The 26,173-nt window shown below is 46.7% G+C and overlaps 1 protein-coding gene and 1 non-coding gene across 4 annotated transcripts in view; both read left to right on the top strand.

Annotated features, from left to right (window-relative positions):
• Positions 1-26,173, top strand: part of ANLN (anillin, actin binding protein) — a 52,094-nt gene that overhangs the window by 6,434 nt on the left and 19,487 nt on the right. For 2 of the 3 annotated variants that reach the window (XM_066354094.1, XM_066354091.1), the window contains exons 2-20: positions 191-344; positions 2,830-3,117; positions 5,399-5,778; positions 6,991-7,216; positions 8,968-9,158; positions 9,595-9,702; positions 12,229-12,361; positions 14,153-14,263; positions 15,146-15,384; positions 16,055-16,200; positions 17,098-17,260; positions 17,884-18,019; positions 19,016-19,198; positions 22,287-22,413; positions 23,053-23,101; positions 23,192-23,248; positions 23,836-23,874; positions 24,144-24,165; positions 25,484-25,596. In XM_066354094.1, coding sequence (XP_066210191.1) covers positions 191-344; positions 2,830-3,117; positions 5,399-5,778; positions 6,991-7,216; positions 8,968-9,158; positions 9,595-9,702; positions 12,229-12,361; positions 14,153-14,263; positions 15,146-15,384; positions 16,055-16,200; positions 17,098-17,260; positions 17,884-18,019; positions 19,016-19,198; positions 22,287-22,413; positions 23,053-23,101; positions 23,192-23,248; positions 23,836-23,874; positions 24,144-24,165; positions 25,484-25,596 — 2,865 coding nt within the window. The remainder of the gene's footprint in view (positions 1-190; positions 345-2,829; positions 3,118-5,398; positions 5,779-6,990; positions 7,217-8,967; positions 9,159-9,594; positions 9,703-12,228; positions 12,362-14,152; positions 14,264-15,145; positions 15,385-16,054; positions 16,201-17,097; positions 17,261-17,883; positions 18,020-19,015; positions 19,199-22,286; positions 22,414-23,052; positions 23,102-23,191; positions 23,249-23,835; positions 23,875-24,143; positions 24,166-25,483; positions 25,597-26,173) is intronic. The other variant, XM_066354093.1, reaches the window with a different exon arrangement.
• On the top strand, positions 14,329-14,458 carry LOC136384271 (small nucleolar RNA SNORA3/SNORA45 family). The gene has a single exon (XR_010747562.1). It is a non-coding gene; the product is annotated as a small nucleolar RNA SNORA3/SNORA45 family (small nucleolar RNA).

The raw sequence follows: 26,173 nt of genomic DNA, 5'->3' as shown, positions 1-26,173 counted from the left end.
TGTGTCCTGGCCGGCAATCAAACCCGGGACTTCCACACGCAGGGCCAATGCTCTACTGCTGAGCCAACCAGCCAGGGCTAGGATTTCACTTTTGAAATGTATTTAAACTGTTAATTCTACACGGCAGTTGTTGATTTTAGAAGTTTTGTGAGCTTTTGACTAAACTGTGTTTTAAATGTCACATGTGTAGAAGCTGCTTGAGCGGACCCGTGCCAGGAGAGAGAACCTTCAGAGGAAGATGGCCGAGCGGCCCCGGGCCGCACCGAGGTCGGCAGCCCCCGCCAAGCGGTCCAGGGAGCCGCTCGTGGAAGCGGGTAACCAGCAGCCCCAGCCCGGGGGTGAAGGTGAGACCGCGAGGAAGGGCGGAGTGGGCCTGTCTTACGGGAGAGAGGCCCCGCACATCTCAGCGTGCGTGGGGAAGAACCGAAGTCCTTGGGAGACAGGTGTACTGCCTCTGGGGACGGACGGCCTCCTCCTCTGTTCCGGGCTGTTTTCTACATTCGGCCCAGAACCTGCTGGGTGCAGCGGAGTTTCCTTTAACAGATACTTCACATTATTGAATACTTGGTTGCACTTTATTTTCCTCAATCCAAAACTATTCTTAGAACCCCCAAGGGAAGGAAAATGAAGGAGCAGGGGCACTTCTACTGGCAGTGGTGTGGGGTTTGTCTGCCCACCCCAGCGAAGCCTGGTCAGCTGCCACCACATTCGGATGGTGTCCCTGCCGTGAGCAGGGCAACCAAAGGCAGACGGACCTGCAGGTGCTTGAAATTTAATGAGCCTTTCGTGATCTGTCTGCTGAGTCAGTTCTAGGGTGACGAGTATAGGTTGTTATTCTATAGGACTGGTGAAATCACGCACACACGTGCGTGTGCACAGAAACCTATCTTATTTTTTCCTAAATCAGTCCTGGCCTCCCCAGCCAGCTGCCTGAATCTTTTCCTAGAGCATGGAATAGTCAGGACATAATTCTGTTCCCTAGTCTAACTTTAAAATACAGGTAGAAGAAGAGTATCACAGAGATGAGGGCTTGGGACCAGCTTTTAATTATAGTGTGTCCGTAAAGTCATAGTGCACTTTTGACTGGTCACAGGAAAGCAACAAAAGATGATAGAAATGTGAAATCTGCACCAAATAAAAGGAAAACCCTCCCAGTTTCTGTAGGATGATGTGGCAGCAGCATGTGCGCATGTGCAGATGATGACGTAATACCGTGTATACAGCGGAGCAGCCCACAGCCATGCCAGTTGATATGTGGACAGTACAGAGGAAAGTTCAGTGTGTTCTGTGGCTCGCTAAATTCGAATTCGTGACCAAAGTGCAACGTGAATATCGGCGCGTTTATAACGAAGCGCCACAACATAGGAATAACATTACTCAGTGGGATAAGCAGTTGAAGGAAACCGGCAGTTTGGTGGAGAAACCCCGTTCTGGTAGGCCATCAGTCAGTGACGAGTCTGTAGAGGCTATACGGGATAGCTACCTAAGGAGCCCTAAAAAATCTGTGCGTGAGCCCACATCGAACTGCACTGAATAGGTATGAAACTGGGAGGGTTTTCCTTTTATTTGATGCAGATTACACATTTCTATTGTCTTTTGTTGCTTTCCTGTGACTGGTCAAAAGTGCACCATGACTTTAGGACACACTGTATTTTGGTAATTTGTTTTTGTGTGTTTACTTTGAAGGAAGGGAGGGGAGTACATTACACGTGCATGGTGTTTCACCAGAAAATAGAGGCTGGCCCCATCCAGGATCTTCTGTTCTCCCCGACCCGGGTTTGCACATCAGATAGTGAGAGCTCAGTACTTGGAAACCAGTGGTTGGGGCTGCAGTTGAATGCTTAAATGGAAACATTTATGTTTTACATAAGACCTGCAAACTTAATTCTCTATTTCCAGGTGGTATTATTGCATGTTAAAATTAGGAACACTTTCAAAAAATGATTAGATACGTTAATGAAAAATAAGTGAATTCCATCGAACTGGAAAATTTCATGATGTGAATTGAACTAGATGAATGTCAATAAGGGCATTCCTGTCCTGTCACTAATGGAAACTTGGTCACTGCAGGAACAAGAATACTTGCTGGGACAGCTGATGAAACTAACCTCTGATAAAATGTACATTCTTATGTTTTAAATATATTCATTTTCCAAGCGATATATTCATTCCTGGGTTGAGATAATATGCCTCATGTTTGAATAGCTCCTTTTTATTTTAGGGCTTTAAACTTCATGTCGTAGGTGTTCACGGAAGTTGAAAATGTGAAACGTTAAGCACTTGTGCGTGACTTTGTTTGGCTTTGACTGAGCAGTTCAGTCGCTGTTTGGTTCCCTGTCGCTTCTCTGAATCTCAAGCCAGGCGCCCTTCTGCCTTGCTTGTTGTTGACCATGAAAGTTTGTTTCAAAAACAGGAGGTCTGGTGGTTCTCCCCTTAGCTCAGCTGTGCCACCTTAGGCAGGTAACTGAATTTCTTCAGGCTTGATTTTTCTTACCTAAAAATGAGGTGATTGGGCTGTGTCACCTTTAACACCCCCTGGGACATTTGTTTATTGAGTGTGTAAGCACTTTTAATTTCCTATTGTCTTAAACTGTATAAAGTAGTGTGCATATATGTTGAGAATATGACTTGAATTTATTTTCATTCACATTTTTTAAACTACAAATTATCTTAAATCTCTCATATCAGACATAAATTACTGAAAGTAGAATTTTTCATATTTCTTTTAAGTGAAATCATTTAGAGGATTAGAGAAACAAAGTACTTATGGCAAGTTGTTTGTGCTGTGAGACAGTATGGGATTTTGATTTCCCCCCTTTTGTAATCTAGAGAAATCTTGCACAAAACCATCGCCATCAAAAAAACGCTGTTCTGACAACACGGGCGGAGAAGCTTCTAACTTGGAAAATGAACGACCGGTAGAGTCCGCTTCTGCAAAACCTTGTCCTCCGAGTCCTGCGTCCCCTCGGGCTCAGCCGCAGGCGCCAGCTGCGGCCAGCAGCGCCCCAGGACGAGGGCTGAACCCGGAGCCGGAGGCCAGCTCAGCCTCCTCGGTTAAGACGCGGATGCAGCAGCTGGCAGCGCAGCGGCGCCGCTGGGACAGTGACGACGCAGCAGGTGCGCCAGGTGCGGGTGCTGGGCGCCCCCTCGTCTCCGTGTGCATGCGTGACTCCGTGTGGTGCGCGTGTGTTCCCCGGCTGCCACGTGAGCAGAAGGCTTCCGCTCTGTCCCCGTGGTTTGTGTGTCAGGAGCGTGTTGATCGGGTGGTCGTTCTCGATGGCATAGGCGATGTCGAGGTTCGGTACTGGCGGCAGTATTAGCACTGCCCTTCTGCTCTGTGCCAGAAATTCCGTTCCGCGGCTGGTGAGTTAAGTGAAGTTGAGTGACAGTGTTGTCAGTGCTGTTGAGGGGACAGAAAACTTACAAGCACGTTAACCGAGCGCCAGCCGAGGGCGTTGCTGTGCCGGATGCCGGAAGCAGGTGTGCCCGGTGCCTGGAGCAGGTGTGCCCGGTGCCGGGAGCAGAAGCAGGTGCGCCCGGACCGTTTTTCCCGGCCCGCCGCAGATGGAGAGCCACGGCAGGTTGGCAGGCATGCCGCAGGGTTAGTGTTCACTGATACATTTTATCTGTTTCCTACCTTGTTAGGAACAAAACATTGAGGTGACTTACAAAAATGCTTGTATTACAGAGCAAGCAAAATAAGGGAGTCAGGGTGAAGAGAAGGAAAAACAGGGTGCAGGGTAAAGTTTTAGTTTATTAAATACAGACCTCAAGGTCCTCCTCACTTGCTAGGGAGGGGTCTGAATTAGCTAGAAGCCCATGGAAAGAGGGGAGAAGCTATCAGCCCCTTGACTAATGTTTATCAGGTACAAGCAGACCCATCATTGGCGCTGAGACCCCAGAGAACTTCCTTCCGTGTCCTCTGGCGGCTTAGTGCAGACTAGTGAACACACCGGTTACCCGTGGAAGGCCGGTGGTCTGGCTCCCGTTCAGCAGCAGAGCAGTTCCCAAGTGAGCCAGCGAAGGGCAGGTGGCCAGCTCAGCGGTGACTGGGCGGTCCCCACGGTGGTGTTCCTCAGCCCGGGCTCAGAGCCTGGCTCCTGTGTAGCAGTCAGACCAGGGGTCAGAACCTCAGGAGTGCAGTAGGGCCCTGGAGGGTGTGTCTGTCTTTGTTTTAAAGCCGCAGGTAATGGTACTGCACGGCCAGAATTGAGACATGGGGTCTGAAGAAATGGATGGACCACCTAGACTTTGGGCAGTCTTCCATAAATATCAATTCCTTTAATAGAAATTCGAAACGTATTGTAGAACAACGCATTTAAGTTCCTCTTTTCTGGCAGTGGTGATAATCTCAGAAGCAAACACCGTAAAGTGCTGGCATTCAAAATACCTTTTTGTTCCAATAGAGTATGACATTTAATTCTTACAGCCATATTATGAGGTACCATTGTTATCTTCGTGTTGTGGAAGAAGATACTGGGTTCAGAGAGGCTAAGAAAGCTGCCCACGGTCAGCAGCTCAAATTCAGAACTCCGTAGTTTGACTCTCGGGCTCAACTCTTGCCTGCTGTGGCCTGTGATATTTTGGGGCTGTGAGAGTGGGTATGCCAGGTCATCAGTTATACCTATTTATTTTAGCAGTGGGCAGGGCTAACCATGCTTATGTGCCTGTAAGAAACATCTATGGGCAGCAGGATGCAGATTTCCTTTAAAAAAAAAAAAAAGAAAGGAGGAGGCAGGTCGTGATTTGACACGCGGTCAAAAGAACACAAGACCCGCCTGTGCTCGAGCGCAGGGCACCTGCAGCGGGGCTCGGGGCGTCTGAGAGCAGGTTAGCAGAGGCCCGGAGAGTGAATCTCCTAAGTCAGTGTGGCCTGTGCTCGAGCGCCCGGCACCTGCAGCGGGGCTCGGGGCGTCTGAGAGCAGGTTAGCAGAGGCCCGGAGAGTGAATCTCCTAAGTCAGTGTGGCCTGTCTCATTTTAAAGCACTGAAACCTGCAGCGGGGCTCGGGGCGTCTGAAAGCAGGTTAGCAGAGGCCCGGAGAGTGAATCTCCTAAGTCAGTGTGGCCTGTCTCGTTTTAAAGCATTGAAACTTGGGCAGTGGTTCCCAGGGGGAGGGAGACTTGGGGAGGGGGTCGATGGAAGGTGTAAAAAGGGACAAATATGAGCTGACAGAAAATGATTTGGCTTTAGGTGATGGATATACAACATAAGTGAGTATTCAAGTGATGGCGTGATGTTTGCCTGAAATCTGTGTACATTTATTAATATCACCTGTTAAAATTAATTTTCTAAATTAAAAAAAATTTTTCTTAATTGAGAATGGTGTGATCCTGGAATTCACACATCCGTGCATCTCTTGAACGTGGGAGTTATTCTCTTTCTGCAAACATCTGCAGGTGACGTCCCCGAGAGCTCCCTCATCTCGGCAGTGCCAGCAGAGGACAGGGCTGCTTCCCCTCCCAAACCAGCGGGCGCCTCCGTAGCGCCAGTGGGGAGGAGGGGCCGTCTGGCCAACCTCGCGGCCACTATTTGCTCCTGGGAGGATGATGTCAGTCACTCATCTGCAAAGCCGAGCGGGGCCCCGGGACAGCCTGGTACCACTTGTTTATCCAGAGTCTCCCCGGCCCGCGGAGCATCTGCTGGGATCAATAGCGGCAGTGTCCGGCAGGAAGCCGCAGGCTGCTCCCGGAGCGCCCGCCAGGCCTCTCTGAGCGGAGGCCCGACCTCCAGAGCCGAGGGTCCATCTGGGCTTCAGGTGGCGGTGCCCAGCCCCGCGGTAAGTCAGCGCAGTTTCACGTACAGAAAACCTTTTCTTCTTTTGTTACGAATGATGATGTTTATTTCTATGTAGGTATGTATTTTTAGAACATATCCACAGTGTTTATGTGTATTTTTAGGATTTGGTTTTGTAGAAAGTAAAAATCATAAACTTGGCACCCTGTCCCAAGATACACGGGCAGTTAACTAGTGCGATTCCTAAGCACGTTTATAACAGGAAATGAGGGAGCCTCTTCTTCGTCATCGGGGGACACTGGAAATGACCTTGTCCTTTAGTATGCCTTATAGATGTAGATACATGTAAGATAGCAAATACTCCTGAAACCTGGTAGCCACAGCGACCAGGTGACCGTTGTTGACAGCGGCTCTGATGCTGTCACTGTGCGTCCTTTGGAAGGCTCCCTGGTGCGTGTACCACCTCAGCAGGTTTCTGAGAAAACCTTAACCAGAGAAAGGAAAAGAATGCTGTGTCCCTGAGCGTCTTCAAGTGTAGACCTGGGTTTGGAATTAGACCTGCATGCAGCCCCAGCCCTGCCACCGAATTAGAAGGGTGGCTTTGGACAAGTCACTTCATCTTGCAAAGCCTGGGAGAGGGAGAGGGGCAGGTGGAGTGAGGTTTGTGCACAGAGCGCTCAGCATCGGGCTGGGCACCCTGTCAGGACTTCATAACTTATAGTCGGTCATCAAGTGTGGGATATGATTTTACTGGGCACCCTGTCAGGACTTCATAACTTATAGTCAGTCATCAAGTGCAGGATATGATTTTACTGGGCACCCTGAAGTGTAAGGACTTCATAACTTATAGTCAGTCATCAAGTGCAGGATATGATTTTGTTGAAGTACTACTGAATTAAAATGCAAAATATATGTGATTTGGTCTGATGCTGTTAAAATTTATAAACATACTAGATAAGAAATTGTTTTTTAAAGTAGTGAGTAATTCCTTCTTCATACTAAACCACCCGTCAATATATTATGCAGACTAAACTACACTTTATAATTTGAGTTATAGCATTTTCCAAGTCGGGTTTTTTTCAAACCTTTCACAACGGTTTGATCTGTTATATTAGCTAGCAAGACCATTTCTTTCATGAGGTTACATGGAGGCGACCAAGCCAGTAGAGTCTTAGGGATCTGGGTTGCTTTGTTCTGGGACTGTCCTAAGGTGTTGTGAGTGGCGTTGTTTACCCTGAGTATTACTGTGTTTCAGAAGGCTCCTTCTTCCCCCGTGAAACCGCCTGCTTCCGTCGCCAGCGCTAAGAATTGTGAAGCTCAGGGTCCTGAGCGACTCCGGAGAGCTCCTGTGGGTCCTCTGAAAACAGAGGTACCGAAACCAGCCAGGAAGCCCGCAGTGCCCCCGGCTGTTCTGCCCGAAGAGGAGTTAACGAGAGAAACGTGTCTGCAGTCTCAGTCTAGAGGCAAATCTGCAACACCAGGTTATGGATTTTTAAAAAATCTAACAAGACTACTGACTGTTTTCAGGGTTTCTGTTCTCAGCATTTTAAATGCCCAGGTGGGAAAGGTACAGTGTCGGTTTGCCAGGCAGACACCCGAGTGTGTCCAGCGAGGCTTCCTCCAATTCAGCCTCCATCCATAGAGTGGATAGTTATTAGTGTGGAATCGATCTGGTAACTGGTTAGAGTATTTAACCTGCTACACCTTAGCAGCTTATGCATGCTTTTTCCTTAGCATGACTGTGCACACACTTGCCCCTGTACGCTCCGACGCAGACAGCATCTGCAACTGGAAGTCTTGTTGTAAAGCCGTGACGGGAAATGCTCTTATAACCAAGTGTGGGGAGCGTGCTTCTCAGACTCCACTGCGAGGGCGCCCCGGAGAGCACAGGGAGTGAACGTGTGCAAATGACTCCACTCCGATACAGTTATATGTGTGCACACTGTGTGTGAGTGTGTGCACGTGAAAATTCAAAAGTACCTTTTCTGTCTCATGGTGACTTCAACCTCACACGTGCCCTAACCTGCTGTTGGCTGAGAAACAGGACTGAAAACTATGGTTTCAGCTAGGTGTATTTCTTTGCTTTAGAATTGCTTTTGGAAAGACTGTTTTCATTCTAAATTTTAACTTCTTGAAAAGCAATCTCTCCCGAACCATAGCTCATAATGAAAGAGAAGTGGACAGGGAGATGTGAGGGGGGTCTGTTAGTTAGGAGGAGAGTAGAAACCGACAGTTTCCAGGTGAGCTTCAGTGAGAATTGGAAACAATAGCACTATCCCAACAGGGAAAAGGACTCGTTACTCCCAGTTTTCTAAAGACTTAGGGCACAGGTAAGAGTGGCACAGGCCAGAAGTGTCTTATTGTTACTCTTGGCTACTATGTATACCCAGACTAGTCAGCAGGGCCTCAGAGATATGTAGTTTACATGGTTCTCTGTATTCTCAGTGGACTCTAGTTTGAGATCTTGGATGGAGTGTTAATAAAGGGGCATGTGGGGGCTTTGGGCTGTGGCTGTGGGTCAAATTCTGCCCTTCACCTGTTCTTGCAAATAAGGCTTTACGAGGACGCACCAGGCCCGTTCTCCCTGACGGCCTTCGTGCTTCAGAGCAGCGTTGAGTCGGGACAGTGGCCATATGTTTTGCGGAGCCCCAAGATTTATATGCTGGCTCTTCCTAGAATGTCTGCCATTTACTGATGCAGATGAACCTCCTTGTACCCAGCACAGTCCTCGTGAGGGAGGCGACATCTGTCTCGTTTGTTCTGTTTTAAATGTATCCTGTGCTATTTTAACTCTTGGATTTTCATGGGTTAGACTTCTTAAAAGCAAGATAAAATAAATTGGGCTGTAGAAATATTAGTAATTGGGTTATCATGGCCAGGACACTTGTTAGTTAGGGTATATTAATAATAGATACACAGTTAATTTTCAATCATTTAGGTGCTGATTAATTTATTTTAAGGGTTTTCTAATACCACTGTCTTCTCACTCTACCTTAAAAGTAGTGTTTATTTGTTTTTTATTTTTTTAAGAATTAATACTATAGTTAAATTTTAGAGCATGGAATTAAGTAGTATGTAAAAAAACCTTTCTTAAAATATTTTAACTATTTTCAGAATGAATATTCCTAATAGAATCAGATCGTTTTGGATCCGTACTGAATTTTAGAACTTTCCCGTAGGAACTGTAACTGTTCCTTGTTCTGACTGGCCTCCGAATGTGTGTGTTGTGTAGGAGGAGCAGGAGTCAAGCCCTTCCTGGAGCGCTTTGCAGAGCGCTGTAGAGAACGCAGCCAAGACAGTCCCGCTCCCAGCACGCCCCACCGGGCCGCTGGCGTCACTCCCAACACAAAGGCCATCCAGGAGAGGCTGTTACAGCAAAACACATCTTCATCTACTACCCACGCAGCACAGCGGCTCAAGCAGGTACGGCTTACTGCCTTTTTATTTTTATTTTATTTATTGATATAGAGAGAGAGGGAGGGTGAGAGAGACAGGAACATTGATCTGTTCCGTTCCTGTATGTGCCCTGACCGGGGATTGAACCAGCAACCTCTGTCCTTCAGGATGATGTTCTAACCAGCTGAGCTATCCAGCCAGGGCTGGCTACTGCTTTTCACTTTATCTATTACGTGGTCTCAGGATAGAACCCATAGAAATCAAATTGTGTATTCTGATACCTGTCTTTGGGTATTGCGTCTTAGTATCGTGTATTTCAACTTAGAAATATTATTGTCCAGTATCTGTGTATATTGTGATTTTTAAAATATACATATTAAAACTGACAAAGTTAGTAGTGTTTGGATATTATGCTTAAACACACTATTGGCTCCTGTGTAAAATAGAGCTTTTGATGTTTCAGGAACGTGAGAAGGAGCTAGCCTGTCTCCGTGGCCGATTTGACAAGGGCAGTTTATGGAGCACAGAGAAGGACGAGCAGTCCAAAAGCAAACAGCAAGAAACCAAACAGGTAACACAGACAAGAAATAGAGGCATGGTCGTGGTAGCAGCTGGTGCTAGGCCCGCGCTCTGGTCTGGGTGTGCGGTCCTCCTTACAGACCCGCCCGCCGCGGGTGCTGGGCCCGCGCTCTGGTCTGGGTGTGCAGTAATCCTTACAGACCCGCCCACCGCGGGTGCTGGGCCTGCGCTCTGGTCTGGGTGTGCAGTCATCCTTACAGACCCGCCTGCCGCGGGTGCTGGGCCCGCGCTCTGGTCTGGGTGTGCAGTAGTCCTTACAAACCTTCCCGCCCCGGGTGACTGCCCTTCCCATCCACAGACTGGTCAGGTTCTCGCCAGCTCTGCTGACCTGTGGTATTGTCCTGTTCAGCAGAACTCTTGACCAAACTTGGTGGCCTATTTGAAATCAGATTCTAAAAGGTTATTTTCATCATTCCATTGATTTCTCCCCCCCCCCCACGCCCACCAGGGGGCGACGCTCTGCCCACCAGGGGGCGATGCTCTGCCACTCCGGGGTGTCACTCTGTTGCGACCAGAGCCACTCTAGTGCCTGGGGCAGAGGCCGAGGAGCCATCCCCAGCACCCGGGCCATCTTTGCTCCAGTGGAGCCTCGGCTGCGGGAGGGGAAGAGAGAGGCAGAGAGGAAGGAGAGGGGGAGGTGTGGAGAAGCAGATGGGCGCTTCTCCTGTGTGCCCTGGCCGGGAATTGAACTGGGGACTTCTGCACGCCAGGCTGACACTCTACCACTGAGCCAACCGGCCAGGGCCTCCATTGATTTCTGAGTCCTTTCAACATTCTCCTTAGATCAGGGGTCCCCAAACTTTTTACACAGGGGGCCAGTTCACTGTTCCTCAGACCGTTGGAGGGCCGGACTATAAAAAAAAACTATGAACAAATCCCTATGCACACTACACATATCTTATTTTAAAGTAAAAAAACAAAACGGGAACAAATACAATATTTAAAATAAAGAACAAGTAAATTTAAATCAACAAACTGACCAGTATTTCAATGGGAACTATGCTCCTCTCACTGACCACCAATGAAAGAGGTGCCCCTTCCAGAAGTGTGGCGGGGGCCGGATAAATGGCCTCAGGGGGCCGCAGTTTGGGGACCCCTGCCTTAGATGCTGGTTCTGACATGTTGCTCAGAATCAAATTTTCTCTTTAATGATCGTGTCCCTCTCCTCAAATACCGTCCTTTTAGCTGTCTGTGATCATTTCAGGGACCAGCTCCTCCGGGATTTCTCCTGACTGCTCTGTTGCGTCCTGTCCAAGTTCGTTAATCCCTACTTGTGAATGTAAACTACGTTCTGTCCCATTGACGTACCTACTGTGCACACACAGTGCTGTACGAGGATATTTAAGCTAAAAATAAGTTATAGTTTAAGTGGGTACTGGGAGAAAGAATGATAAATATAACCAGTATGCCTTGAAAAATACCTACTTGATTATTAATCAGTTCTCTTGCTTAACAAGTCACGTTTCCCAGAGCTGTGATCTCAGCTCTTTTTCCCTTCTCACTTGCCAAGGTCCTCTCTCGCCCATTCTCTTATGTAGCGTAGTAGCACATAGAGGCTAAGGATGCTCAGCGCTGCTGGGCCCGCCCCCGCTGGCCCCGCTCCTCCACTGGCCCCGCCCCCACTGGGTCCGCCCTGCTGGCCCCGCCCCTCCACTGGGCCCACCCCTCCGCTGGGCCTGCCCCTCAGTGACCTCAAAGCCTCGTGGGCTGGTTGATGAACCCTCTGCGCTTTGCTGCAGTATTTTCCTGTGGACTCTCTGTCTCCTCCTCACACTTCTTGCTTCCCTGTAAGAGTTTGCAGCACATCACGGATAGTTTGCTTGGTGTCTGTACTTCAGACACAGAGTGCAGTCTGGAACTACTCAGAACGAGTGTCCCTGGCTTGTAGACTGGCCCCTAGTGGTGCGTGCGTTTCCTGACTGTGCTCTCAGTTTCTTACCTGCGACGTGGAGTTGTTGGGACTCACAGTAGGGAATTTGCGCGGGGAGTAGGTCAGGCGATCGTGGCAAGTGGGTAGACTACAAAGGTGACTGACACTGTGAGGCTCTGTGTAAATATTAGCTCTCTTATTACTCTTATTTCTACTCTGGCTTTAATTACAACCTTTTCACAAACAGACAGAAGAGTGAGTCTCATGCAGAGCCTTGTAAATATTAACAATGACTCAGGTGAAGGAATTCTTTTTTCTTCTCTCTTTTTTCCTTGTCTTCTGATCTGTGTTTGTCCTTTGTTTAATTTGCATTTTATTCAGAGTATCCTGAGGTGGGGACGGTCCCTGGATTTTGCAGGTGTGGTGTGATAAGGGACGTGGGGGAGTTTCCTGTGCATGTGGCTTTCACCTGATTCGGGTTACCTCGTGCTGACCCCCGGAGCGGGGGCCTGGCCCCACAGGCCTGTGCTCTCGATGTGGCCGGGCCTCTCTCACACTGTCTGTTCTGTTCTCAGGAAGCCGCTGTACAATAATGACTGCTTTGCTCCATCTAGTAACGTGTAAAAGACAAAAATCTATTGTTTGCAGGAAATTCCCAGTCAGAACACTCCCCTCAAGAAGCATCAAGTTGTCTCAAATACGCCGTCCCTTCCAGAGACCGAAAAGGAGAAGGTGACAGGCAGGCAGACTCCAGCACAGCCTCCCTGTCCAGGACCTGCAGGTCAGTCGTCTCTCTTGTTCCACTGGCGATGTAGCTTGTGGTCACCGGCTCCGTACGCCTTTCTTTATGCGAGGACCGTACTGGTTTAGTTAGCTTAGTTTTGTAATATGGTTTTAAACCAGGAAATGTTGATCTTCTAAATTTGTTCTTTTTCAGAATTATTTTGGTTGTTCAGGGTCTCTTGAAGTTCCATATGTATTTTAGGATGGACTTTTCTTTTTTTTTTTTCCTCCTTTCTTTTTTTTTGAAGGAGGCAGGGAGAGGGAGAGACAGGAATATCGAGCTGCTCCTGTATGTGTCCGGACCGGGCAGTCGAACCCACAACCTCCGTGCTCTGGGATGACTCCAACCAGTGACACTCCAACAAACCGAGCTATCTGTCCAGGGCTTAATTCTTACTGATTTTTTAGAAAGAGAGAGGAAGGGGGGATGGGGAAGGGAAGCATTTGTTGTTCCACTCAGTCATGCTTTTTTGTTCTTGCCTCCCGTGTGTGCCCTGACTAGGCATCAAACCCTCAACCTTGTTGTTTTGGGATGGCGCTCTTAACTGACTAAGCTAATTGGCTAGGGTCGGACTTGTCTTTTTTTTTTTTAAGTGAGAGAGAGGGACAGATAGGGACATATAGACAGGAATGGAGAGAGATGAGAAGCAGCATGTCGTTGTGGCTTCTTAGTTGTTCATTGATTGCTTTCTCATATGTGCCTTGACTGGGGGTGGGCAGGGGGATACAGCTGAGCGAGTGACCCCTTGCTCAAGTTGGCGACCTTGGACTCAAGTCAGCGACCTTGGGCTTCAAGCCAGTGACCTTTGGGCTCAAGCCTGCAACCATGGGATCATGTCTGTGATCCTATGCTCACGCCAGCAACCCTGCACTCAAGCTGGCAACCTTGGGGTTTCAAACCTGGGTTCTCAGTGTCTCAGGCTGACACTTTATCCACTGTGCCACCGCCTGGTCAGGCAACAGACATCTTAATAATATTAAGTCTTCTAATACATGAACGTGGGCTATAGCAATATTGCGTCCAGTACATGAACATAGATGTCTTTTCATCTGGTTGTGTTTGCTTTACTGTTTTCCACGCATGTTTGTAGTGTTCAGTGTACACGTCTGTCACTATTGTGAATGGAATTGTTTCCTTAATTTCCTTTGCAGATTGTTCGTTGTTAGAGTACAGAAATGTGACTGATTTTTGTGTGTTGATTTTTGTATACTGCATCTTTGCTGAATTTGTTTATTCTAACAGTTTTGTTGTGGAATCCCTATAAGTCTTCTCATGTCACATGTGAACAGAGATAGTTTTACTTCTTTTCTTCACATTTGAGTCCTTGCTTGGTGGAATGGAAGTGGTGGACGTGGGTGTCTTGTTACTGATCTCAGAGGAGCAGCTTCCAGTCTTCCACACCGAGGGTCATGGTAGCTGTGGGCTTGTCACATGCAGAGGTAGTTTCCTTCTACTGCTAGTTTTTTTAAAGTGTTTTTATCAACACTTTTTTTTTAAAAAGTGAAAAACAAGTTGCAGAACAGACGTAAGGAGGCGACCTTCTGATACAAGGACGGACGCATACACATACATGGGGGGGACGAGCAGTAACTGGTCATATGGTGTCCCTTTGTCTTGGAGAGGGATGGGGAAGTTGAGAGAGGACAGGTGTTTTGGGGTATTCCCTGTTCATTTCCAGATTGGAAATGCAGTTTTATCACCAGAGAAAAAAGACATGAAAGAATCTTTAACCAAAAAAATTCTGGGTCTTTATATATATTCATATGGTTTCTCCTAAAACCTTTTCAGCTTCCACTGAATGTGAAATGATGAAGTCCAGCCCTTTGAAAATAACATTGTTTTTGGAAGAGGAAAAGTCTTTAAAAGCAACATTCGATCCAAAGGTTGAGCAGCAGACAGGTTGGTTTTTATTCTTCAGTTCTATTATTAACACTGAACGTGTTATAAGAAATAATATATATATTATCGAGGCTAGAGTCACGCTTGGGTATCAACTATGGCCTTAGTGTGCTAGAGTCCTCGAAGAGTGACCACTGACCTTATTCACTGACTGTGGCCCCTATGGCATAGCCAGTCACCAGGCTAGTGACATGTATAAAATAAAAAAATACTGGTAGAAGAAATATTCAGCTATACAGTGTTCTATATTTCTAACTGGCTTGTGATTTTATAATACTCCTTTTTATTTATTCTTTCTTTCTTTTTTTTACTTAGAAGTACTCCAGCTTCTACAGAGGCATAGTAGTGTTCACAGTTACCTTTAGGGCACAGACCGTGGGAAAGTGTGACCAAGGCTGTCACCTTTCTCAGGGAAATGAAGCGTACTGCACTGTGTGCTGTGCACGGCCTGTGAGAGGAATCAGTGGCCCCAGACGTGGTTGGTGACGCTATTGTGAACCCTGTCCTAGGTGGTGTTCTTGACTGCCACGTCAGAGGGCAGCTCCCACAAGAGAAAGAATTCCTTGAAAGAGCATGTTTTGCAAGTCTGAAGCTTTTGGCTGTTATCCTGAGTTCTTACTTAATGGTCTTTCTTACCCTCAAAGCACTGAATGAAGCAGCTTTTGAAAGTTTCCATTCTTATTGCTTAGAAAACATTACTAGAAACTTGAAAACTATTTTGGTTTTAGATGTTAGGAGACTTCACTATTATTTTTGTTTAGGAGGTGCTTTTTCTTCAGGCTTTCCCTTTTATTTAGTGAGCGTATGCATGTTAGACCTTCTCTGCTGTCCCTGTGATCTCTAGTCTGACTCGCAGGATTCACTTATCCACATGGTTTTCAGAAGTGGTACGGGAGATTGAGATGAGTGTGGATGACGACGATGACATCAACAGTTCAAAAGTCATTAATGACATCTTCAGCGATGTCCTGGAGGAAGGTGAACTAGCCGCGGCAAGGAGCTGCGAGGAGGCGGACCCAGCGGAGGCCGAGAGCGCCGCAGACCAGGAGGACGCCCTGAACATCTCCTCCATGTCTCTGCTCACTCCGTTAGCGCAGACCGTGGGTGTGGTAGGTCCAGAGGTAAGGAAAGACGAATGTGAACAGGTTCCGGACATAGACTAAGCAGTATTGGGGTGTCCTTTTGTTTTAAGGGGCACGTGGGGGTTTAGCACTCTATAGCCAGGGGGATTTTGCAAACCTGATGTTAATTCTCTTAAAAGAGAGCCTAAAACTCTTCGGTGGTTTCCTGTTGATGCATAAAACCAAACTAACATGGTGCAAAGGCCAGACATTTGGGCTCCAATCCTGGCTCTTGCACTCACTGATGCTCATTGCTCAGCTCATTTAACCTCTTTGCCACAGTGCACTCATCTATTAAATGAGGTCAAGAATAGCACCTACATCATGGGCTTGATGTAACGTTAAACATATCAGTATGTATACTGATAGCACCAGACACGTGACTAACACTTATTGAGAGCTGACTGTGTATTATTAGCTGTCACCCTACATTGAATAACTGCAGCTTTGTTTAGAGAGGGTTACAAATGCAGGTTTTAGCTACCTTTCAACTTTTATTTATTTACATTTTAGGAACTTATTTTAGTTTGTCTTGTTCTTGTGATGAACCAGTTGACTTGTTGGATATTTATTTTCTGATAAAAGGAGAACCCATTCAGTTCCTCAGAGTTAGCGTTTAGAACCCCTGTCATCCATCGGTCTCCGCATTCTGCGCTGTGCTTCCCTGCAGGGCTTAGTTTCCTCGCCCAGGCTGCCGGCGAGAGACGGTGGCACCAGTGACGGGAGTCCAAAGCCGGGGAAGTTCCAGAGAACCCGTGTCCCTCGGGCCGAGTCTGGCGATAGCATTGGTTCCGAAGAGCGTGACCTTCTTTACAGGTGAGAATGTTTTTGGAAGGCATTCACTCCTTAAGGGCCATGGTTTAGATTGATGTAACACGTTGTATTACTTTTTTTTTTTTTTTTACAGAGACAGAGAGAGGGACAGACAGGGACAGACAGACAGGAACGAAGAGAGATGAGAAGCATCAATCATTAGTTTTTCGTTCTGACACCTTAGTTCAGGAGTCCCCAAACTGCGGCCCCCTAAGGCCATTTATCTGGCCCCCACCGCACTTCCGGAAGGGGCACCTCTTTCATATGGTGCCAAAAGCAGGCCCATAGTTCCCATTGAAATACTGGTCAGTTTGTTGATTTAAATTTACTTGTTCTTTATTTTAAATATTATATTTTTCCCGTTTTGTTTTTTTACTTTAAGATATGTGCAGTGTGCATAGGGATTTGTTCATAGTTTTTTTTATAGTTCGGCCCTCCAACGGTCTGAGGGACAGTGAACTGGCCCCCTATGTAAAAAGTTTGGGGACCCCTGCTTTAATTGTTCATTGACTGCTTTCTCACATATGCCTTGACCGTGGGGCTACAGGAGACTGAGTAACCCCTTGCTCAAGCCAGTGACCTTGGGTCTAAGCTGGTGAGCTTTGCTCAAACCAGATGAGCCTTTTCTCAAGCTGGCGACCTCAGGGTTTCCAACCTGGGTCCTCCGCATCCCAGTCCGACGCTCTTACCCACTGCACCACCGCCTGGTCAGGCACAAGTTGTATTACTTCTCATGTTATGAATAATTGACTCACACAACACTTTTGCCGCCTCTCTTGCCTGCACCGCATTTCCTGTTCTGCGGGTACATTTCAGTGTCAGTATACAATCGAGCTGACTGTTTCCTGAGAGTGCTCGCTGTGTTCCTGGTGTCTAATCGGGTGTAACTGTCTCCTGAAGCATCGATGCGTACAGGTCTCAGAGGATCAGAGCAGTGGACCGTCCTTCGATTAAGCAGGTGATTGTTCGGAAGGAGGACGTGACGTCAAAACTGGAGGAAAGAAAGAATTCTGAGGAAGAGAGTGTGTGTCCTCGTCACGTTAACATCAAACAGAAAATGCAGGTCTGTCCTCCGTGGAAGGGGATGTGGGGCGTCCGTCACGCACGTGAGCTCGTGAGGGCAAGGCCCGGCCTTATTCACCTCTGTCCCCGGGGCCGGGACGGTGTCCCACGTGGAGGGCCTCAGTCATTGCTCTTGAGTTCAGTTTAATTTGAGAAAGGTCCTCTCTATTAAAAAAGCTAGAAGCTTTTTTGATATTGTCGAGATATTTATTGTTAAACATGTTTGTCTTAGCTATCTTTAAAGTGTAACTATAAATTCAGTGGTGAAATGGGAAATTTATTTTGCTCTTAGAGGTTCTTTTACTCGAAGAAAAATGTTTAAAAAATTAACAACATACATGTAATTTTAATAAAATGAGTCTCTGAAGCTTGACTCTGTTGGACATAGTCCCAATGATAATTTTAGTAAGTACGAGGCAAAAGGCTTTTCGTAAGGAACAGTGTTTCGAGTATAATTATTACAGCACGTTAAACGTTTCTGGTGTGTAGTCTAGAAGCTTGAACAGCGAAACAAACGTTTTGACTTTCTGGGAATTTTGGAAGTTGTTGAATCAAATGGGTTATAATTAAAGTTTAAGGAAAAGGGAAGATTTGAGTTTTTCTGTCCTCTCATCGGTCCCCCAGGAGCTCAACAATGAGATCAATCTGCAGCAGACGGTGATCTATCAGGCCAGCCAGGCCCTGAACTGCTGTGTGGACGAGGAGCACGGGAGGGGCTCCCTGGAGGAGGCGGAGGCGGAGAGACTCCTGCTGGTGGCAAGTGCGTGTGGCCCTCCTGCCACGGCCCCGGCACACGGCCCCCAGCACACGGCTCCCAGCACACGGCTCCCAGCACACGGCCCCCAGCACACGGCCCCCAGCCCACGGCCCCCGGCCCACGGCCCCCGGCACACGGCTCCCAGCACACGGCCCCCGGCACACGGCCCCCAGCACACGGCCCCCGGCACACGGCCCCCGGCACACGGCTCCCAGCACACGGCCCCCAGCACACGCCCCCCAGCACACGGCCCCCAGCCCATGGCCCTCCTGCCACGGCCCCCAGCCCATGGCCCCCAGCCCACGGCCCCCAGCACACGGCCCCCAGCCCACGGCCCCCGGCACATGGCCCCCAGCCCATGGCCCCCAGCCCACGGCCCCCGGCACATGGCCCCCAGCCCACGGCTCCCAGCACACGGCCCCCAGCACACGGCCCCCAGCCCATGGCCCCCGGGGAGCATGCTGGTCTTGTGTGGTCTGAGCCTCTCCTTGCCTTCTCTGATCATCTGTTTCAGTTGATGTGTTTTTGTTTCTTGTAAGATCTGTGAACACCCTCCATGTAAGATGAGATGTGGTTTGCATGAAAGGGCGAGAGAGACTGGAATGCGTGTGAGGGAATGTCGTTGTGAAGTGTACGCTAAGAATATATGATATCTTTACATCCACACTCTACCCCTGCACCTGTCTATGCAGAACTAAGAGCTGTGACTTTTGTTGTGTGTGTATGTGGTGACGGATGACGGGGCATGTTAGGGTGGAAGATTATCCACACAAGAAGACTGATTGACAGTTGAAGCATGAAATGACAAGGACTTAGTGAACAGATGAACAGTTAAGGTTTCTTTTCCAACCCCCTACCCCTGTTTATATAAAGAAAGTGATCTTTTTCTTTGGTCATTTTGACAGTTGCCACATTAGTGTATTATTCTTGAATTGACTTAATTTAGAAGCAGTTGCATGTTTTAGTGTTCAAAGTACTGACTTGCACATTTTCACCTAGCTGAGAGGAGAGCCCTTCTGATTGACGAGCTGAATAAACTGAAGAATGCGGGGCCCCAGAGGAAGAACAAGGCTGGTCCCATGGCCCAGAGTGAATTTGTCCCGTCCAGAGGCTCCATCACTCTGTCCGAGATCTGCTTGCCCCTGAAAGCGGACTTCGTGTGCAGCATGGCTCAGAAACCAGGTGCGGGGGCTTCTGTTTGCGTGCCCTCTGGTCAGAGGGTAGGTTGCGGCCCTCACCTGGGTGGGCTCTGAGCAGATGGGCACGTCGGGAGCGTGCATGGAGATAGAGAGTGTGCATGGAGACAGACAGCGTGCATGGAGACAGAGCGTGCATGGAGACAGAGAGTGTGCATGGAGACAGAGAGCGTGCATGGAGACAGAGCGTGCATGGAGACAGAGAGTGTGCATGGAGACAGCGTGCATGGAGACAGACAGCGTGCATGGAGACAGACAGCATGTATGGAGATAGAGAGCGTGCATGGAGACAGACAGCGTGCATGGAGACAGACAGCGTGCATGGAGACAGCGTGTATGGAGATAGAGAGCGTGCATGGAGACAGACAGCGTGCATGGAGACAGACAGCGTGCATGGAGACAGAGAACATGCATGGAGACAGAGAGCGTGCATGGAGACAGAGAACGTGCATGGAGACAGAGAGCGTGCATGGAGACAGAGAGCGTGCATGGAGACAGAGAACGTGCATGGAGACAGAGAGCGTGCATGGAGACAGACAGCGTGCATGGAGACAGAGAACGTGCATGGAGACAGAGAGCGTGCATGGAGACAGAGAGCGTGCATGGAGACAGACAGCGTGCATGGAGACAGAGAACGTGCATGGAGACAGAGAGCGTGCATGGAGACAGACAGCGTGCATGGAGACAGAGAACGTGCATGGAGACAGAGAGCGTGCATGGAGACAGAGAGCGTGCATGGAGACAGAGAGCGTGCATGGAGACAGAGAGCGTGCATGGAGACAGACAGCGTGCATGGAGACAGAGAACGTGCATGGAGACAGAGAGCGTGCATGGAGACAGAGAGCGTGCATGGAGACAGAGAACGTGCATGGAGACAGAGAGCGTGCATGGAGACAGACAGCGTGCATGGAGACAGCGTGTATGGAGATAGAGAGCGTGCATGGAGACAGCGTGCATGGAGACAGCGTGCATGGAGACAGAGCGTGCATGGAGACAGAGAGCGTGCATGGAGACAGAGAGCGTGCATGGAGATAGAGAGCGTGCATGGAGACACACAGCTTGTGTCTGGGCTGTCAGGTCCTGCTGTGAAGGTGTGTGTGCAAACAACCCAGGGGGATTTCGTGTGTGCACTCACTGATCCACACAGTACAGGCTCTCACTGGAAAAAGTAAGGCCAACTAAGCACAATTTTAAACATAAAACATTTTCCGGAGATGAGTTAGCCTGATGTAGCGATCAGTCAACTTTCATTAGTTAATTTTATTGTGTAAAGTATTTGGGGCATCTAAAAGAACTTACTTTACTTCCTGTAGTCTGTGTAAAACTTATCCTATTATATGTTGGAATCCATGGGAGTCCGAAAGACCAGAGTAACAGGCTTTATTGAAAGGAAGAAAGGAACCCTGCTGGGCACTTCTCCTGGGGGAGAAGAGCGCCTGTTACAGACTAGGGGCGAGTTATATAGTGTTTGGGAGAGCCTGAGGGGATACTGAGGCAAAAGTCCTGGTGTGTCCGGAATGCTCCTCCTTGGGGGGCTTCGAGCATGTGGGTGTTGAATCCAAAGTCCTGGTGTGTCCGGAGCCTCTCCTTGGGGCGGCTTGTCAGCTTTTTGGAATTCCTCTGTCTCAGGGGCGATAGTCCAGTAAGAGTGAGGTCTGACAGCTAAGCGGAACATCAAGAGGGCAGTTTGGAATACACATATCTATCATTATAGACATTTGTTCCATAAATTATGAGTTCCTGATTGTGGAAGAGCCCCTCAGTGGAGATAATTCTATTGAATTATTCCCTTTGCCCCTCTGGATTGGATAAATAAACTTTTCTAAACTTTGTATTCTCCTAAAAATCACTTATGAGAATATGGCACCAGGATCTGGAGACAGGGCAGGGTAATTATAGCGAGTTTAATAAAACTGTTATGTTTTGGATTTTTTTTTTAAAGGTTTCTCTATGTTTTTGTGTGAGACATTCTCTGTGAGAGAAAGAAGGGCTAGCCATGGGTGAGGAATTAATTTGAGTCACAGGGAAAGTAAAGTAATTCCAGGTCCCAAGTGGGAACGGCCGGAATTAAGAAAATACTAGACTTAAAGAGAAAAAAGGACGGGCTCCGGAGGACTCCACAACGCAGAAGGTAGCTTGCAAAAGGCAAGCCTCCAGCCCCTACCTGCCTCTGTTATAGGGCCAAGTGAGGGTATTAGCAAATCAAAGAGATCATTAAAACAAAGTCACATTTCCAAGGCATCCCAAGAATTCTACCAAGGGCAAAAACCCCCACCATACATAATGTCTTAACTTCACAAAACAACAGATTAAAAGGAAATTGCCTCAAGTCTTTTGGGGATAGGAAGAGTATAAATAATCCAGCACACAGCTAACATGGAGGCGTGGAGAAAAACAGCCTTTAGCAACTTAACCAAGCAAGTGAGGTGGGGGTTGGGCAGACTGTCGGTTTACTGCCAGTTCCCCACACCTGTCCCCCAAAAATCTAAACTGCAAAGACCCTGTTGGCTTGCAGTCCCCAACAGTGAAGAATGGAGGACTCTAGAGGTTCCAGCGTTCTGTAGCCTAAGTTCTGGTTCTTCCTGTGGTCCAGTTTTGGTGGGTGTTGAAAGTCTGCGGGCAATATAGTTTGTACCTTGAGCTCTGTGATCGTTTAGTGACAGATAGTTGGGAAATAGGTCACGTTTTCAGTAGAATTTATCTCTGAGTAACTTTCACAGAAATGTAGTATTTTAATCTCAATTTTGAAATACTGTATAATAGTATATACTACTCAGCTAAAGAATTAGGGGCCAGTAGGTAAGATTCGGCCAGCAGAAATTGAGGGTGTGAACTTGTTTTAGTTCACACAACAGGAAGAGACCTTGATCAAGCTCATTCCAGAATTATGATATGACCACCTGCTTATGTCTTCCTCACCGTTTTGTCTCTGAGAAGTTGATTTGAGACATTTTTCAATACATGTTTTTATAAGTCAGTTGCAGGATTATTTCATTCCTTTGGCCTTCCAGAATGCTGATGATCGAAGTCTGACTGTGCTCGGGCTTATTATGTCATGTGATTACTTCTTGCAGATGCTGCAAGTTACTATTTCTTAATTATACTGAAAGCGGGCGCTGAAAACATGGTAGCCACACCGTTAGCAAGCACGGCAAGTTCTCTGAACGGCGACGCTCTGACGTTCTCTACCACGTATGCTCTGTACGGAATCCAGGTTTTTGATGGCTCACATACATTTTCCTTTTAATAGTTAATACAGTTTAAGCCTTTGGTATTTATAACCTTTGAAGTGCAGGATGGTCATTCTTTTTATACGGACAGATAACTCAGTTTTCAATTTGTTGGTTTAATTCTTCTGTTTCTGACATTTCCTTCCATTGGGTAATGCATTGCTTCTGTGTGTCTATAGGTATTTAATATATTAAAGTGTTTTAAAATGTATGTCTCTCTCTATATATTTGTGTGTATATATATATATATAAAATATTGAAGGCAATTTTTATGTATGCTTTAAATTTCATAATTACTTAATGTTCAATCTTGACAAGATGTATTTAGTGTCAGGTTTATTTAAAACTAGAGTCAAAATTCAGTTTGAAAAAAATTACTTTTACTTTAGAAGATCTTGAGTTGTAAAATACTGAAGAAAACATTGGACTTGATACAAGGAAAAAATAGCCTGTTCCAACCAATTTTTATATTCTGAAGTGGTTTATAGCTATTGTCTTCAGTTAAAACATAGTGAATTCCTTTACTGTCAGAGTCTTATAGCTGTTTGTGGCATCATCTTGTGATATAACTTGGTATTTTTCTTATGGTTTTAATGCTTTGTGTTTTCAGGGAAGATGTGTCTAATGACTTTGAAATAAATATTGAAGTTTACAGCTTGGTAAGCAGTTAAAGCTTTCTGAAATAAGTACTAGCATATTTTTCTTAAGATATCAGATTTAAGCTAATTATGCTTTGGTTTTGTATATAGGTACAAAAGAAAGATTCCTCAGGGCCCGAAAAGAAGAAAAAGACATACAAATCCAAGGTGAGAATGAAAGAAACCTAGTAAAAATAATCAGAAATAACAGATATGGACACTTTAATTTATGTACAGTTATTAATGGCTATCCAGTTTTTGGATGATTTTATGCCCCAAATTTCAGTTACTGCATGTACTAGACATGAACACTGAAAGCAGACTTAGAGTGAGTGATCAGGACCCTAAGTCCAAGCCCATCGTACACTCCGGCTGGGTAGTTCCATTTTCTCGGTAGGACTTGACATCTTACGTTGCTTATGAGCCTTTCCTTGGAACTCGGGTCTCACTGAGTCCTCTGACTGGTGCTCAGGAGTGCACGGTCACTGCAGGCGTAAGGAATGAGTCTCTAGCCTGGGTCTGGTCCTTCCTAGTCTTTGCTGCTTTCTTCTTTTTAAGTCATCACTTAAAAGGATTTCATTTTGCTTTAACAAAGAAGGAAAGGCAGTGTGGGTAGGTAACGCCTTTGTAAAAAGCTCAGGTGTGATATATCCGTATTTAAAAGTGACTTCCTGTGTGGGCATGTCTCCTGTTGGTTGTGGGCAAGCTCCAAATTGTGTCTGACGGGAAATACACTAAGGTATCCTTTCTTTCAGACGATTACTCCAAAGCGACTCCTCACATCCATAACCACAGTGAGTAGAATTTTTAAATAGTTGAACTTCCTTGTGAAATCTTCGTGTTACACACACGACTGTAAATTGTTTTGCTATTTCTAAACCCTCAGCACTTTCGAAATCTTTAAAATACACTCATGGGGAGAAAAATCTCTTATATTTACATAGAAAAAAATAATGTTTTCTGAAATGTAGTTCTTGCAATGTTAACGAGTTTTGCATTTAGTATTCAGATCTTTGTATGTAATACAGGAAATAACTTGTTTTTTTTTCACACCCTTTTTTAGAAAAGCACCCTTCATTCTTCAGGTGAGTGGATCTTAAACTGTTTGAAACACTAGAATACGGACCAGAACTGAACAGGGTACGCTTCCACGTATAGCCGTCTCGGTTTATGAGTGTTCACTGTAGTTTCCTTTGAAAGGCGTTTTCTCTGTGGTTTTCAGTGACATACAGGGCTACCGCCACTTAGCCTGCTGTCCGGCTGCAGTGGTCAGAGACCACGTGGGCCAGGGCCACCACATCGTTCAGGCTCTGGCAGGCAGGACACATGGGATTCCTGTCACCTGACCACTGCAGCAGGTGGCATCGCTCGCCATCTGGCTTATGCTGTCTGTGGATTTGTTGTGTGCTGTCAGCACCCTGGAGCTGACGTCTCTCAGCTTTGCTGATCCCAACCCTTAACTTTTCTGATCATGTTGGAAAAGCTTTTTCTAGTACAGTGAGAACTGGGGTGCCAGTTAGCCAGGAAAGGACTTTTCTTTTTTCTTTTTTTCTTTTTTTTCTTTTTCTGAAGTTGGAAACGGGAGGCAGTCAGACAGACTCCCACATGTGCTCGACCGGGATCCACCGGCACGCCCACCAGGGGGCGATGCTCTGCCCATCTGGGGCGTGGCTCTGCCACAATCAGAGCCATTCTAGCGCCTGGGGCAGAGGCCACAGAGCCATCCTCAGCGCCCGGGCCAACCTTGCTCCAATGAAGCCTCGGCTGCGGGAGGGGAAGAGAGAAACAGAGAGCAAGGAGAGGGGGAGGGGTGGAGAAGCAGATGGGCGCTTCTCCTGTGTGCCCTGGCTGGGAATCGAACCCAGGACTCCTGCATGCCAGGCTGATGCTCTACCACTGAGCCAACCAGCCAGGGCCAGGAAAGGACTTTTCTAGAATGGCTTTCGGCCTGTTTTCCAAAGGGGATTAGGATTGAGAATTTGGAGTGAGCAGGTTCCACTCTCCTCTTTTGGACTTTTGGTCCCTTCTTGGTCCAAGAGTAGCTAAGAAGTACCATGCAGTGTAGTCCATGCTGCTAATTGTCATCCTAGACTATGCAATGAAGTCTTCTCTTACCTCTATAGGAAAATTGCATTTTACGTACATGTTTTGAGGTCTGTATCTTTAAAAACCTACCTGCCCCAAATGTTCAGAAGTGCTTATACTTTACTATAGTTAAATATAGAATATTAATAGTGTGCTTTCATTAGCGAAGTTGATGTTCCTCCTCCATATTCAGAGATGGCGGAGAAGGAGGCAGATTTCTCTGCAGCAGTTTAATTTCATTCTCTGGGGTGCGGCGAGGACGTGTTATTTGCACTTAGAGAAGTCACTGTGAACTGAGCCTCGTTTCCTTCCCTTCAGTCCTGGCCAGTCCGGGCGGTCTCAATGCTGTGCGCACCAGCAACTTTATCCTGGCTGGGTCCTACACGCTGTCACTGTCTTCTGTTGGAAACACTAAGTTTGCTCTGGACAAGGTAATCCAAATTTATTTATCCATTTTTAGAAAACTGAGTCAGTGGATATGCCCCTGTACTTTCAAGTATTTGAAATGTTTGACTCGAAATGTATATTTTTAGAATTATACATTTTAACTAGGCATTGGTGTAGCTACATGATATACTTTTTGATGTTGGAAATACTTCTCTCTTGTATCTTAACAGTTACATCTTCAATGTACTGTATGGTGATTTATTCTAAACGTCAGTTCTGACTAAAGTATTGCTATTTTTAAAAACTTATTTTTCAGTTAACAGTTGACATACAATATTATACTAGTTTTAGGGTTACAACATAGCAATTAGACATTTGTATACTTTATGAATGATCAACCTGATCAGTTCAGTACCCATCTGAAACTAGACATAATTATTATAGTATTACTGACTGTATTCCCTAAGCTATACTTTACAGCCCATGATTATTTTTATTAACTGGAAATATTACTTTTTGTATATAGATGTTAGGCTTATAGTTTTAAGCATAGTACTTGCCCATTTGAACCAATGTTTTGAAATGAGTAGTATTTATGGATTTAGTTTTGACAGAATAGGG

Source organism: Saccopteryx leptura, chromosome 12, assembly GCF_036850995.1.
Source record: "Saccopteryx leptura isolate mSacLep1 chromosome 12, mSacLep1_pri_phased_curated, whole genome shotgun sequence".
Lineage (NCBI taxonomy): Eukaryota > Metazoa > Chordata > Mammalia > Chiroptera > Emballonuridae > Saccopteryx > Saccopteryx leptura.
This window is presented reverse-complemented; position numbering and strand designations above follow the sequence as displayed.